The sequence below is a fragment of the Miniopterus natalensis genome, chromosome 15 (genome assembly GCF_054644295.1).
Source record: "Miniopterus natalensis isolate mMinNat1 chromosome 15, mMinNat1.hap1, whole genome shotgun sequence".
NCBI classification, from domain to species: Eukaryota; Metazoa; Chordata; class Mammalia; order Chiroptera; family Miniopteridae; genus Miniopterus; species Miniopterus natalensis.
This window is the reverse complement of record NC_142095.1, coordinates 2249176-2264559: the sequence shown is the minus strand read 5'-3', so window position 1 is coordinate 2264559 and position 15384 is coordinate 2249176. Positions and strand designations below refer to the sequence as shown.

At 57.5% G+C, this 15384-nt stretch overlaps 1 protein-coding gene across 1 annotated transcript in view; it reads right to left on the bottom strand.

Annotated features, from left to right (window-relative positions):
- POC1A (POC1 centriolar protein A) overlaps positions 1 to 14898 on the bottom strand; it is a 36982-nt gene extending 22084 nt beyond the window's left edge. The window contains exons 1-8 of the mRNA XM_016202465.2: positions 14814 to 14898; positions 13661 to 13832; positions 13121 to 13300; positions 11723 to 11830; positions 10737 to 10852; positions 7871 to 8004; positions 4024 to 4092; positions 2467 to 2565 (exon numbers count right to left, since the gene is read on the bottom strand). Of these exons, the coding sequence (XP_016057951.2) occupies positions 2467 to 2565; positions 4024 to 4092; positions 7871 to 8004; positions 10737 to 10852; positions 11723 to 11830; positions 13121 to 13300; positions 13661 to 13821 (867 nt within the window). The 5' untranslated portion in view covers positions 13822 to 13832; positions 14814 to 14898. The remainder of the gene's footprint in view (positions 1 to 2466; positions 2566 to 4023; positions 4093 to 7870; positions 8005 to 10736; positions 10853 to 11722; positions 11831 to 13120; positions 13301 to 13660; positions 13833 to 14813) is intronic.
- Between the last annotated feature and the right edge of the window lie 486 nt (positions 14899 to 15384).

Below are 15384 nucleotides of genomic sequence, written 5' to 3'. Positions count from 1 at the left end.
CCCCACCCCCCCGCCCCAGTGAGGTGAGTGGAGAAAGGCCCTTGGCCCTAGAAGTCAAAGTTGCTGTCCGCATGGGAGGACAGCCAGCCCTGAGAACTTACTAAGTGGGTTTTCAGTTTTACTTAATTACCTGGAATCTGTGATCCCCTGCTCCCCCCCAGCACAACCTTCCTCCCCAGCTGCATAATTGGCCCAGAGATATCTGGAAGGAAGGCCAGGGTAAATCAGAATAAATGAACCTTTGCTCTTCAAAGTTGTTTTAAAATGCTTCTGTGGTTGAGGCAGCATCAGTCCTGTGGCAGATGGGACTTAAGGGGCAGGTGCCGAATCCAAGGTCAGTCAAGACACAGTGGTGCTTATGCCTCAGGGACAGGTCTAAAGCACGACAGGAGAGTGTGAGACCACGAGGATGAGCGCGGAGGGCGAGAGGGCCAGGGCACAGAGCTAAACACCAGCACAAGCTGCGTGGACGCTCACGGGCCTCACGCAGCCCCTCCGGGAGGCACTCCTGCTCGGAACCTTCCAACCTCGCTCCAGCCTCGCAGCTTCCTGCCCACCCTCAGCACTTCCTCTGCAGCCGACAGGCAGAGAGCTCCTGGCCAGAGCCCGAAAACCCCTCCTCACACCTCGGCCAAGAACAGAGAGAAAGGAACCCATTACTCTCGTTCCAAAGGGCTGGGAAATGGCTTTGCTTTTCAACATGAAAAGCGCCTAAAAATAAGCTGTGAATTTCAACCAAAGACTGAAAATGGCTCCGGTAGTGAGCAGAGCTGCTCAGAGTGGGTTCGAGGACAGCCCTCCTTCCGATTGAGGGGTGAATGCCAGTCAGAGCTGGGGTCCTGGGCAGGGTTTCCAGGGCAGGGTTTCTAGGGCAGAGGGGCTGCCTCTACCTGGTCTGCCCGTCTGGCTTTTAACTGCCACACTCTAACAATAAAAAGCACACGGTCAGGAATTCAAGACCCAGCACCTGGCTCGATGGGCTTCCTACAATCCCCAAGTGCCCAGGCATGACTCACGGGGTAAAGCTGAGGCCCAGTGTATACGCAGAGCTGGGGGTGGGGTCATAGATTAGAGAGCTCATGGGCACAGGCCTGGTACTCATGGGCTCCCTGAGAAGCCAAGCCCGTGGTCAGACACCAAACCACTCACTAGGTACAATCCCAGTGCCCGGCAAGCCCACAGGTGGGAAGGGCAAGGATATTCTCCAATTTAAGTGAAGAAAACCAAGTTGCTCAGGGTCCTTTTTTGTTATTTACTATCACCTCTGGAAGATTCCAAAGTTTGAGAAGCCAGACATTTCTACAAAATGGGCCTGTGTTAGAAACCCAGGCTGGAGAAGACGGGAGCTTTGCCTGGAACCACACAGCATGGTTCAGACCCCAGAGCCACATGCTTCCCCCAACTTGAGCCCCACGTGGGGATGCCCACCATGCCCACCCTGCCCTGTCCTGCTGGCTTCCCCAGCCACAGGCCTCTTCTTAGATGATCAGGACCCCAGCTCTGGGAAGCAAGGGTGCCCACACCCCATCTGAGCCAGGACTGAAGGGAAGAGAGGCAGCTTGTCCAGGTAACTTTCCTAATAACTCCGAGAAAAGGAGTGTGGGGTTCTCCCCTTGCTGGTGGTTACCAACCTTCCCAGGAGACAGGTGGTGCCTCCCCTGGGGTGGGGAAGGGCAGGAAGATGGAGTGGGGGGCGCTTAGCTGGAGCCAAAGGCTGGAGGGACTCAGGCTTCCTAGTTCTATTCTGGGCAGCCTGGGCTTGCTGGAGCCTTGGGCAAGTATTTCCTGTTGTTTGGGCCAGTTTCGGGGGGGGGGGGCATGGTGCCTCTAGGGCCAGGAGGAAGAGTTGCCAGCCTGTGGCCATTGGAGCCCAAGGCCCTCTGGCTCACAACCTCGCCTTCAGTGTGGCTTTCAGCCAAAGCTGAATGCAACCTTAGCCAATGAGACCTTATCAGTTACCAATTTCCCCAAAAAATGTTTGTCAAAAATATCATTAACTACTTTAATTCAGGGACACTGAATGCCCTTTCACCAACAAAGGTACTGAAAATGGTTTGCGGCTGAGGGACTTCCTCTCCATGGTCTAAAACAAGGAAGCGAGAGCAACAGGGCTGGTGCCCGTGCTCCTCAACCCAACTGTGGCTTCAGCACCATGCCCTCTAAGAACCCAGGGCCTGCCTGACACAGGTCCCTCCGTGCCTCTGGCCTCACCCCACCAAATGGGTCATCTGGGCCCGGGCACACAGCAGTCTGTCTGCTGACAGCCTCCTCACATCTTCTCTGTTCACTCTAGACTTGAAACAAGGCAGCACAAGGGCCAAGGTGTTACTTGCTAAATGACAAGATCTCACTAGGGTCCCTTCCCCGTGACCAGCCTCAGCCTCCAGCCCCACAGTCTCCGAGCCAGTGCTGTTCACCACGGCCCAGGCCACCAGTCACTGGCTCAGACCCGCCTGTGCCACTTACCAGGTTTCCAGCGGAGGTGGCCAGAGCGGCGGGGGGCCTCTGCACCTTTATGACATCTCCATAATCCACAACATCGAAGTTACTCTTCCAAACCATCACCTGCCGAGACAACAAGCACACAGAATTAGGGGAGAAAAGTTCCTCACCAATCCTTCATGGAGGAAATGGGCCCTGAGGCAAGCCCCCCAAAGCTCTGGGCCAGAGGCAGGATAGTGGTCCCCACCTGACACCCCAACTCAACTCTGGAACCTGCCTCACTTCTGCAGAGAGCAGGCTTTTTGGACAGGCCTAGAGGGGACCTGGACATGTCACCACCAGGCCTTTGCACTTACTAGTCCTTTGCCCAGCCTGTCCCAGGCCCATGCTCCGTGCAGCTGGCTCCTCGAGCTGAAGTGTCCGCTCCCACACCACCCTCCCAGAGGCCTTCCTGGGCTACAAACCATTTTTAGTACCTTTGTTGGTGAAAGGACATTCAGCGTTCCTGAATTAAAGGAGTTAATGGTGTTTACTGTTCTGGTTTCCCTCGTCTCCTAAGCAACGAGCCAGGCCTCCCCCCAGGAAAGGCTCAGGGGTCCCCTTTGCCTGCTCCTCCCTCATCTGGCTAGGGCAGGAGCTGGTGCAGGTATGGGAAGAGGCTGCCGTCTCTCAGCCAAGCTCTGCTGAAAGTCCTCTTCCCCAACTCCCGATTCCTGGCGGAGACGCAACCAAAATCAGCCCACTGGGCTGAAGCCGGGCTCACTGAGAGGCCCGGGCATCAAGGGAGACACATTCTGGGCGACCCACCAGGTCTGGAGTGGCTCAGAACAGCCACCCTTCCTCTCTGGAGAGAGACTTCCAACGGGTGGAGCTGTCAATGCCCCTGAGGCCTCCCAGATGCCAGGCTCTGGGCCAGACCCCAGGGCCAGGGTGCCCACCAGGAGGCAGGGCATCAACGCTGAGCAGTCTGGGCAGGAGGCACCAGGGTCTCAGCAGAGGGTGACAACATAGCATAGGCCCTCCTCACACGACCTCTGCAGCCTTGGAGTCTGAAAATGTTGACGACCACCCCCCCCCCCACCCAAATAGCACACAGGCTGGCCAGGAGCCAAGGGCAACAGATGACAGAGTGGAGGCTCCAGGGCATCCCCCGGCTCTGTTTCCTCACCCACAGCACCAAAGGGCTGCCATGTGCACTAAATGAGGCATGAAGCTCTGGCCACATTGCCCACACTCCCAGGCCTGCAGTAAAAATCCAATAATTATCTAATTATTCACTTATAATCAGGAGAAAGAACTTAAAAACTTTGTTTTAGCTTTTTCGTGGCAATAGTCCCCCTCCCCGCCATACTGGTTTGAGCAGTGAGGGTTTGGAGATATGCCACAGGGTTGGCACCTGCAGGGGACCTGCTCTGGGGAGGAGAGGGCCCTGGGTCTGAGCACCCCACCCCCAGCTCCAGCCTCCATGGCCATTGAAAGCCACCAAGAACGCGGGGAGACCCACCCATCCCCAAGAAACCTCAGCCTCCTGTCCTGTTCCGCTCAGTATTAGCCGAGACACCTCAGACCATCCTTACTTACTTGCTCATCAGAGCCTCCAGAAGCAAAGTACTCCCCCGTCCTTGAAAAGGCAACAGTGGTGGCCGGACCCTATCAGAATGAACAAGAAAGAGCACACACAAAGGTCACGCTACATTCCAGAAGCACAGCAAGAAGCTGAAGCTGGATGAACACAGTCACAGGGCCTCATTCGGCCACCGGCCTCCCCAACCTTCAGCCGCAGAGCCCACAGGTGCCCAGGCATAAGCGCCACCCTGAGGCCTCTGACAGGACCAAGGCCAGGCTGTGCACTGTGGGTGAGCAGAGAGGAATGAGGACAGTCCACCTGGCAGCCCCGCAGGACTGGTGTCACTGTCCCCACTTCCCAAGGAGAGGCCCACAGTCAGAGACACAGTAACTTATCCCAGGCCTAGCATCTGGACCAAAACTCAATCCCCTTGACCAGACCACCCTCCTCCCCACATCCCCCTGCAGCTGACCAGACCAAGAGGAGCCAAGCAGCAGAGGCAGGGAGCCCAGGCAACACCTGAGGCCAGAACCAGGGCAGGAGGAGGCTGGGGAGGAGGTTACCAAAGGCGCCTCTCACTCCACAGTCCCTGCAGCCTATCTAGACCTCTCCGCTCTCCTTGCCCCACTCCCTGCACGCCTAACTTTGACCCTTATGCCCACAACAGCTACTCAGGCAAAGGCCCAGCCAGGTACCGCCACCCACCACCACCTCACAAATGTTCTTAAGTTTTTCAGTGGCTGCCACTGATCAGACAGGAATGTCACTCACATGCCCCAAATCAGAAGTAAAAGAAGAGTGTTTATTAAACAGAAACACGGAGTCCGAGGGGGCCCGAGAGGCCTCTGGAGTGGGTGCTCTGGTCTCTGGCCCCGCGCTCAGGCCACTTCTTATACAAAGTCCCACCAGAAAGGCTCCTGCCCTTGCTCTCCAGCATATGCTCTGGGCTGGCTCTTGTGTCCCAGTGGTGGCTCCCACAAGAGCCAGCCCAGAGCACCCCTCTTGGTCAAGGTCTCACCCTAGCATCTGCTCCCTGAGACAAGGAGGGTCTCTGGAAGGAGCTGCTGCCCAGGAATGCTGAGGCTCTCTTCCAACCATGGCCAAGGACACTGGCTCCCAGCATTCAATCCCGGGCTGCAGGCAGGGGACAGAGGGCCAGGCCGACATCTGGGTTACTTAGGTTGAAGCAAATGAGCTGTTCCCCCTCTTGATGTCCCCTCACCTCTCCAGGAGGTGCCCAATTACCCATGCCAGGAGGCATGACCTTCCCTTCCCCTGGAGGAGGCTGAGAGGTGGCCCACAGGCCCTAGCCACTCTGTCACACTGCCACCACGCCTCCAGCAGGGTGAGGCCCCCTGGTGGCCACTGTCCTAGGCCCAGCTGAGACCTGTGTGCACGAGCTCCCAGTAACCTCAGGAGTGATCTATACCAAGCCTGTGATTTCACAACAGCCAAGCCTCTGAGCATAGACGGCAGCCCTGGGGTGGGCTTCTGGCCCCCAGCAATGGCTGCTTGCCCGCACCGTGGGCCAGCCGGGGCACACGGAGCCATATGCCACAGGTCCTGGTGCCGCTCAGTCACTCCACAGTGACACGAACACCAACTGCACTGCCACCAACACCAGATTTAACTTCCCACCCACGTCCGCCCTCCATCTTCTCCCAAATAGCTCTGGGACTTAAACCAAATGAGCACGGCTTGAGGTGTTTCAGAAGATACAGAAAAATAAATCTCTATTTCTAGCACTCTGCCTCCACGCCTGCCGCACAGAGCTATGGGGCCTTGCTCGGGGCACAAGGCTTTGAGCAGCAGCTGTAGTTGGTAGGAAAGCCCTTCCCTCTCTGGTCTTCCAGCTGTAGGAGGGGGAGATGGGTAAGGAGACTCCTGGGCAGCCCTGTTGCCCCACATCTGTCCTGGATCCAGCACCCAAATCACTCGGTGGCACTCAACCTGTGGAGGGCTGGTGTGGAGGCCTCTGAACAGGCACATGGAAACCATTGGCAGCCCGGGCACAACATGCCTGGAGTAGAGTTCCCACAGGCAAGACCTCTCTGTCCCCAGATGCACCGCTGGATGGCCCTGAGCAGCTCAGAGTCCCAAAGCCAGAACTGCAAGAAAAAGTGCCAAAATCCCCCAGGCCTGCAATAAACTTGTAACTGATGTCCACTCCCAGCCCCACAAAGTAGCCGGCTTCACGTGGGCCAATGGGAAGTGTGGCCAGTCTCGTGCAAGAACCTCCCAACTGATGGCCTGGTCAGATTCTTGGGCTGACACACTGCCCTCGGGCCCAGCTCAAGGCCTGGCCCAGGAGACCCCGGGGGCGCTGGGCGATCCTGATCTCAGCAGGTGCCTCTGTCCTGGTGCCCATGCCTCAAGAGACAACTGAAGGGCAATTCCAGCCTCAACCCAGACAAGAGAGCTTCAGCCCAGCTGCAATGCGTCCCCTGACCCTTCTTTCTCCACCCTAACTCCCCCAGTGCTATGTACCCCCTCAGCCCTGCCCTCAAGCAGAATGCTCCCCTGGCATAGAACACCCCCTCTTGATCAAGGTTTCACCCCAGCATCTGCTCCCTGAGGCTTGAGAGGGCTGCTGGTCCACTGGCAGAAAAACAGCCCTCTCGGGGCTATGCCTGGGGACTGTCACAAGGAGGTCCTCCAAGTCCAAACCTAAGTTCATGGGGTTCCCTCCTACTGGACCAGGTTGGGGGAATGCAGCAGCAAGCAGCAAGGCTAGGACACAGGCAGCCCTAGGCCTGCTGGCCTCCCACACAGACCAGTGACCTAAAAACCAGGAGAAATCACAAGTCCGCTTCTAAAAGCCACATGTGTGAGGTGAGTGAGGGTGGTGAAAACTCGGGACTTGTTCCTGCCCCAGCCTTGCCCCTATGCTGCATGAGGCCTCACATGTCCAGCCCACTCTCTAGGCCTCCGTTTACCCATCTGGGATCAAAAGTGCCTTCAGATCTGCCACCCTCACCTGTGTGACAGAACCTCTGGGCACCGGTACCTACTGGGAGCCCTGGGGCTGCTCAGCCACAAGCTTCAGGAAGTGGCTGGGGGCAGCTGCACTCGAGGCATCAGCCACCGCCCAGAACACAATGGGAGAGCCCAAGTCACCCAAGGGCCAAGGTGCACTTCTTGGGGGGGCCTCGGAAGACTATACACCCGCACAGAGCACCAGGCAGAGCTCCAACTCACTCCTCAGCAGCCCCTGGTGACCCCCCGCCAGGCTCTGTCCCTGAGGCTCATCGGAGATGATACAGGTCCCAAAAGGGGTCAATGGAAGAACTACTTCCTGGAGCTGAGCGACTCCAGCCAACAGCATCTCACAAACCCTCAAGTCAGGAACCTTAGAGCACTGCAGCTTCTGATGACAACACAGGCTCAGCCTCCACGGGCTCCCCCACCCCCAGGGCTGAGCAAAGCAGCCTCGGGTCCCAGCCACAGGTCTCCACAGCACTAGCCCACTAGGTCTGCAGAGCCGGGAGACCCCGAGGCAATCAGGGCATAGGCACCAGGGCTCCCCTCAAGTGGGACTTAGAGATGCCTGAGGCCACGAGGGGACAGACAGCATTCAGCCAGCCCAGAGGGAGACTGAAAACCGAGTCCAGATGTCTCCTGCACCCCTGCTAGCCAGCTGAACTCCCCCAGTCCCTTCTCAGCTGCGGGGCCCTGCACTCTGACGAAGTTCACAGGTCTGGTGAAGGGCAAACCTATTTCTACATCTCATCCACTGCCCAGGTAGCAAGGGGACCATAGAAACCACCCCCGCAGGATCCGAGGGTAGGGCCATCTCAAGGGCACCCAGCCCTGCCCAGTCATGCTGCGCAGGCCGACACCTTCACCTGGTGCCATCCTCACCTGGTGCCCATGGAGCGTGTAGAGCAGCCGGCCCTCCATGAGGTCCAGGATCTTCAGGGTCGAGTCGCTGGAGGCTGTGACCAGGTAGTTTCCCGAAGGGTGGAAGGAGAGTGCATTCACGGCGGCACTGTGCACTGGGGAGAGGACACCAGTCAGGTGCTGCCTGGGAGGCCTGGGGCACTGCTGAGGCTTGAGGATGGACCATCAGGGCCAATCGGGACCAACCAAGACTGGGCCGGGGTGGCCCTCGCTCAGAGGAGCTGTAGGGAGCCCCACAAGGATTTCCCAGGACAGCAGCTCGATCTGTGAATGTCACATTGGTGTCAGCAGGGCTGATGGGAAAGGGTGAAACGAACTGGCCAGATGGGGGAACATTGTGCTGCCTCTGATCGACCCTTTCAGTCTCAGAAGGTCAGGCAAAGGGTACCAGTCTGTCCTGCGGCTGCATAGCTGCTTTAAATCCCTCCATGACCACACCTCAGGAAGAGTGGGGGTCCAGGGATCTGCTGAGGCCCCATGGACAGAGAACCAAGGACTCAAGCTCTCGCTAAAGCTTCTGGCAAGGGCCAGGCCCAACCCTCCAGGAACTTGGGCGAGTCAACGACTAGACTCAACACGGTGCAAGGAGCTCAGAGCGGGATGGTGTGGGAAGACACCAGACTTGGGGCCCTGAGCTGGAAACCCAGATTCACAGCTTTGCGCTGCATGACTATCGGCGAGCCTCAAACTACCCCTCTATGAAATGGGAGCAGCCCTGCCTGCTGCCCGCCCAGGCCTGTCCCTGGCTGATGGCCTGCATGTGCCTGGAAACCACACAGCACATGTGGTTCTGGGGCGGGACTGCTGCTCAGACGTCTGAACAGTCTTAGTGTGGGCTCGGAGCATATGGAACCCAACCCACCTCTGCAGGGATAGGCACCCCAGGGTGCCAGCAGCCCCACCAACTCCCTGGTGCACTGGTAAGTCAGAGCTGCTCCCTGCGGTGATCACCAGAGCCACCAACTGCATGCCTGAGACAAAAGGCACCCGCTGCCTGCTATAGCCCAAGTGACTCCAACAACCAGCAAGGCTAGGAAGTGCCCTCCGCAGAGCCAACCCCGGGGCAGCTGGCAGCACTCCACGGCATCACGGACCCAATTATCTCAGAAGAGCCCAACAACCTCCAGTATCCAAAGCCCACCTGGGAGTGCCTGGTGTTCACCCAGTCACAGGGGTGACAGTGGCTGTTACTGTGTCCTAGGGATCAGGAACAGAAAACTGCTCAGGTGTCTACCACAGGACCAGGAGCAGTTCTTGGGGAATCAGCCTTGGAACAGACCCTCAGGCCCTCTGGGGGAGGAGGAGCCTCTCAGGGAGAAGGTTCTGCCATGGAGCCCTCTGGGGCGCTGCCTGACCAGAGCAGACCTGGCAAGGTCCCTCCAGCAGCAGAGAGGGTGCTAGAGCCCTGGAAGGGAGCCTAGGGTGGTGAGATCTGTCTGCTGCCCCACAAACACCCACCATGTACCCTGCTTTGGGCAGGGAGCTCTGAGGGAACGCGGTTGTTTAAGGAGTACCCCAAGCCCCCGAAGCCTCGGGTCTACATTAGGGTGGCTTAGGAACATGATGCTGCAGGTTCACTGAGGGGCTCTGTCACAAGAGGAAAGGACAGCAGCGAAACCAGGCTGACACCACGGAGCCTCAGGTCCCCTCAGGACTTGACCCTGATGCCACCTGAGTCCCCAGCCCTGCCAGTCATTGATCTCCCACCCTCCACTGCTAAACCTCCCACCCACAGGACCTCCACTTTCCTCAACTACTCTGGGTCACTCCTAACCCCCTGACTACCCTCTATACGAGATCCCACTTTCTTTATCCCTGGCACCACCTTCCCCAACCCTCCATGCTGGGAGAGGGGGCTCAAGGCCCTCCCTCTGGTTGCTTTGTGGACCTTTTCTTCCATGGCGCCTCACTGTAGGGACTCAAAATGGGGCCTCAGCCCTTTCATGCTGGATCCCTGGGCCCAGCAGGCCCCTCCACCCCACAGCATCAGCTTCTGCCTCTGTAACCACCTGGGCCTGACACGGCTCCACTCTGCTGCTCGGTCCTCCCCAATGGGTACTCACGCCGCACCCCACCAACACCAGGCCAGGCTCCCGACCCATCAGAGGTGGGCCTGGCCCCCCAACCACAGCCCCTGCACTGTATTATAATCCTCAGGAACCCCATAAAGACGGCATCCCCTTCACATGCAGGGCACAGCCTGTGCTCCTAACCTCTGCACCTCCCACCTCTCCCTGTCCAAACAATTCCTCCTGACCGCCCAGCACTCCTCAGAGCCTGTCCACCTTCCTCAATCTCCAATTCAGGCCTGGAGCAGAAGAAAGGCCTCTAAGCCCTGGAGGGCAGAGAGAGGCATGGTCTCCAAGTAGAGGGCAAACCCCCACACCAGCTCTGTTCTAGAAGCCTCTGAAACAGACATCATCAGTGACAAACCCCAAAGCTCCCTGAGGAGGCAAGAACAGGTTCTTGCGGCTGGCCCCTGCCACCTGGTGGTGGTGTCGGACACTGCAGGACTTGACCAACATGGCTGGCCTCCCAGGGACGCCAGACCTCCTGACTCCATTGGGCCCTGCAGTGTGCCTGCCACTCTGCCACTCAGAAGTGGGCACAAAGGGCTTGGGGGATGCCAGGTCGCACCATGCTCCACTCCCGGCCAAGGCTCCAAGCAGGACAGCCTCGTCACAAACTTAACTGCTTCTGGATATCCCAACAGACGGGGGGGTTCCTCCCGACCAACCAGGGCTATCCTCAGGCCCCCCTCAGCACCACAGCACTGAGCCAGACTCGGGACATCACAGTCCCAGTGCGGCTGCTCATGGACACTCACGCTGATAATGCTGCAGGAGCCGGTGAGTCCGCACATCCCACAGCTTCACTGTGTTGTCCATGCCAGCGGCAGCGATGCACGTGCCGCTCGGGTGGAAGTCCACGTAAGTGACGAAGCTGGAGAGACAGGGCCACCATGTGCTGCAGGTCTGCGCTGGCTCAGAACAGACCCTGACCATTCAGCACCGTCCCACCCTGCACCTGCTCATGCTGTCAGAAATCCTCCCTCCCACCCTGTCCCTGGAGCAGGCGGCCCAGGGAGAGCGAGGAGGAGCAGGTAACAGCAGTAACCTGAGCTGGACTCACCAAAGAGAAAGCCCAGCGTCAACTTCTGAATACAAGGAAAGAAAGCGGTCTTCAACCAAAGGCCAGCCAGCTGCCTGGGGCTTTCAGGGGTAGAGATGGTGCCCTCACCAGGGCTGGAGGCAGGCAGCCTGACCACTGAAGCCCAAAATGAAGGGCCAGCAGGGCCCGGGGCCCTCAATATAGCCACGTGGGACACCCAGGCTGGTAGCATGGCCAGCTCTGAGAGGGGTCCACACTGAGGGGGGGCAGAAGCTGGGGTTGAATTAGGAACCCAGAAGAGGGGAGTCTCTGCCCAGATGCAGGACCCTCCCTCTGTCGATGACGCGGCCACCGTCCACTACAAGACCACGATGACCTTTCACTTATGAAGCCACCACAGGTAACATACCAACGTACTTTTTGGGGGTCTGGGTTCACTTGCTTTCAGAGAGACCTGTCACCATTCTGATAACCAGAAAGTGAAAAGAAAGGCCCCAAGAATTACATACCTTGAGATTAAGCACTCCCCTTATTGGTGGGGCTGGGGGTGAGGCTGAACCTTCCAGCCTCACAGAGAAGGTGCGGAGCCAGCGAGCAACAGAGGCAGCTGCTGACCCTACCGCTGCCGCCACTGGGGCCTGCTCCTCCCCAGGTCCCTGCTTTTCTTAAGCACCTACAGGCAGAGGACAGTCGGGGACTCACCCGCCATGCTCGCAGTATGAGTGCACACACTCCCGGCTGGTCTTGTCCCACAGCTTGACCGTCTTGTCATCACTGGCAGACACGATGAGCCGCCCGTCAGGGGAGAACCTGAGTCAGGCAGGGCGAGTCACAGCAGACTGACAGATATCAAGGGCACCCCACACTGCCTCCCACAGCCACCTTCCTGCACTACACACCACCTGACCCTGGCAACCAACGGGGCTACATGACCTGCTCTAACCTGAGTAACCCTGAGAAAGTGCCTTCCCCTCTGTGAGATGGGGCAGGCACAGGAGGCCCCTGGCACCACACATGGCAGGTGGCAATATTCATGCTGACTGTTGATGCTGTTAGCTTGAGGTGGCCTAAAGCCCCCCACTGGCATCATTACTCAGTGTCAGGCCCAAGTCTACATGTGACTCTGAGAGTGGGCCAACAATACAAAGGTGCCAGCAACGAGGCGGAGACCCTGGGCCCCGCCACTAAAGGCCAGCACTGGCTCAACACCTGTCTGCTGGCCTGGCCCCTCCAGTTCTCAGGAGCCTGATGGTGAGGACTCAGAGCAATCAGGGAGCTCCCAGAACAAAGGAACATGTGACCTGGAGAATGTGTAACTTGCATGGGGTCCCTGCAAGAACAGTCTCCGACCTCTGATTCCCATCGTTCCCAGTGTACCCAGACACTTCCAACCTCCTCCCCTGGAGCAGAGATTTGATAGGTGAGGTCTCTGTTGAAAGGACAGAAAAAGCTGGAAGCAGACACATCTGTGCCTGCAATTCTTGGACCATGAAAGGTCCTTTGGGTCACCTATTCCCATAGCACTGCCCCCTACACCAAAGGGAGGGCTGGCATCCAGGCCAGCCCCCCGGCAGCCTGGACCCCATCTGGCAGCTCGGGAGCAAAATCAACCCGAGGAGCAGAACACAGGAAAGTAGGAAAGTAGGTGAGCCTTAGTGCCAGAGACTCGGGTCTAACCAAGCTTTGCCACGTACCCGCCATGTGCCCTGGGGCAAGATACTGCCCTGTTCTAAGCCTGTTTCCTATCCACCCCGCTTGCAGGACTGCCAGGGGGAGTCAGAAGGAAATGGCGAGTGAGAGTGGTGACACCATCCTATCGCTGCCGCTATTCCTAATAAGCACCCAATGTCTGCCTTGGGCTGCATCAGCAGGTGTCGGTCACCGTGGCAACAGGATAACTCACTTGTCATGCATCAGCTCAGTGAGGTTTCTCAACAACGGACAATGGAAGAGCTATTATTGTTCCCATTTGCCAGGTAAGGAAGCTGTTCAGGAAGAATAGAGTGGCTACCTTGCCCAAGGTCATGGTGCTGGCACCTGCCAGCCTCCCTATGCCCCCCACCCCCGAGTGCCTCCGAGGGATGTGGACAGAACACTCACTTGGCACAGCGGACCCAGTTGATGTGCTGGCTCAGGGAGAACAGGAATTTCTGGCGATGGGTCGACCACACCTTGACTGTCTTGTCATCGGAGGCCGTCACAAGGGACTGGCCATCGCTGCAGAAATGGACACTCCTCACTGTGGCCGTGTGGGCACGAAACACAGTTGACTCGCCTTTGCTATGGGGACAGGCATCCAGTCAGCGATGTGAGGGCTCACAAGCACATTGAAGCTGTCCCCACCCCTTGGGAGCCCATACTCAAGTCCATCCAGCCCTGAGCGTCCAAAGCCCCAATGTCACCCACATGCAGGTAGCAGCAGGCGAGTACCTTCCACAATGCCTGGGGTTAACCCCGAATTCCTCCCCCAACCCTGATGGGAGGGCCCCGACTGAAACCTCAGTTTCTGATGATATCTCCTTCGGAGTGGGGGAGATGTCCTACTGTGACCAGTCCAGAGCCAGGATGGGGACCTGGGTGGGGCCAGTGCTGGCCCCAGGGCTCCAGACTCAGACAAGTACCTCAAAGCCTGTAACTCACACATTGGGTACCCAGAGACGGACAGTCTTGTCGCGGGAGCCTGAAGCAAGCAGGTGTCCAGAAGGGGAGAAGTTCACAGAGGTGATGGCATCCTTGTGGCCCGCAAAGCGGTAGGCACGGGACTGAGGCTTCATGTGCCAGACCATGAGGCACGAGTCCATGGAGCCGCTGGCTGAGGAGAGCAGGACCACTATGACCCTTGGCTCTAGCAGGCCTCGAGTCTCCACCAGGAACTTGAGAAGACAGGGACAGGAGCAGCAGCTCCCCATTCCTCATGGGGACAGGCCATACCTCCAGTGAATGCTGACCCAGGAGTTGGGAGCAGGCCCTCATGGAAACCAGACCAAGAGACACCCTTGACTTGCCAGCTGTAGGCTGCAATCCAGGGGGCCTCTAGGAAAACTCATCCCCCACTGGGTCCCAAGTCTCCCAGACACACCCATACGTCACTAGAGAGCAAGTCTTCCCAACACTGGGGAGCCAGCCCGACCCAATGGCGCTTTTACCACTCAGGAGCCTAGAGGAGATCCCCAAAATGGACCAAAAATTATTTTATAGTTTCCAAGGCCAGCAGCCTCTGGGAGGGGGCCTTGACCCTAAGATGAAGGGGGAATCTCGCCCAGAGAAACAAGGAAATCATGGCCATGACAGCTGGGTATGAGCCCCTGAACGGCCAAGTTGGGGGCACAAGGGGGCACAGCGCAACACGAGGGCAGTGGGGAGGGGACCCCGGAGGCCTGCTCCACATCCTTCTCTCTGGTGGGCATCTCTTCTAACTGGGCGTGCCCAGCTTACTGCAGACGACAGGCTCAATGGAGACCCAAGGAAAGGGAGCCACTGTTTAAGGTCCATTCCACAGGCCAGACCCAAGAGATGGCTGGGGTGTTCAGGGAAAAGCCCAGAACCCAGTCCCACCCTCAAAGACTGTGTTGACTTTGGAAGTCCCCAATCTCTCTGAGCCTCACACCCTGCATGCAGAATGGAGCTCACAAAGCCCAGCACCCCCAGAGCTGGCTGTGGGAAGCAAGATGCAGGTCTAGACGGAGCACGTGGGTCCTCTCAGTGCCCTGCTCCCCCGTGCCACACCCCCCAGGCGGAAACTTGGCCTTCTCAGCTCATCACCTATTGCCCAGGACAAGACGCCTCCTCTTACCCAGCTGCTTCGTGTTGAGATTGAAGTCCACACAGGTAACTGCATCTCGGTGGCCCTTAAAATGCCTCTCCAGCGAGGGGTCCTCCTGGGGGAGACCAGGGTCAAATGGGTGAAGCTGGATGAGAAAGAGGCTCTCCCAGGGCCAGACTCTTCCTATGACGGCAGGGAGGCGGTAAAAATGCTCACGGCACGACTCATACAAAGAAAATCCTAAGGAACCCACTAAAAGCCTATTAGAGCCAGTAAGTTCAGCAAGGTGGTAAGGTACAAAATCAGTGTACAAAGACTAACTGTATTTTTGTACACCAGCAGTGAACAATCTGAAAAAAGTCAGGTATCAATTCCATTTGGGATGTATTTTTTAAAAATGTAAAACAGGAATAATTTAACAAAAGAAGTACAAGATGAATCCAGTGAAAACTACAAAACATCACTGGAATAACAGAAAGAACTAGATAAACAGAAAGACGTCCCATGTTCACAGTTTGGAAAACCTAATTTTAAGATGCAATACTCCCCATATTCTACAGATTCTACCTAATCCCTATGAAAATCCCAGGTGCCTCTTTTT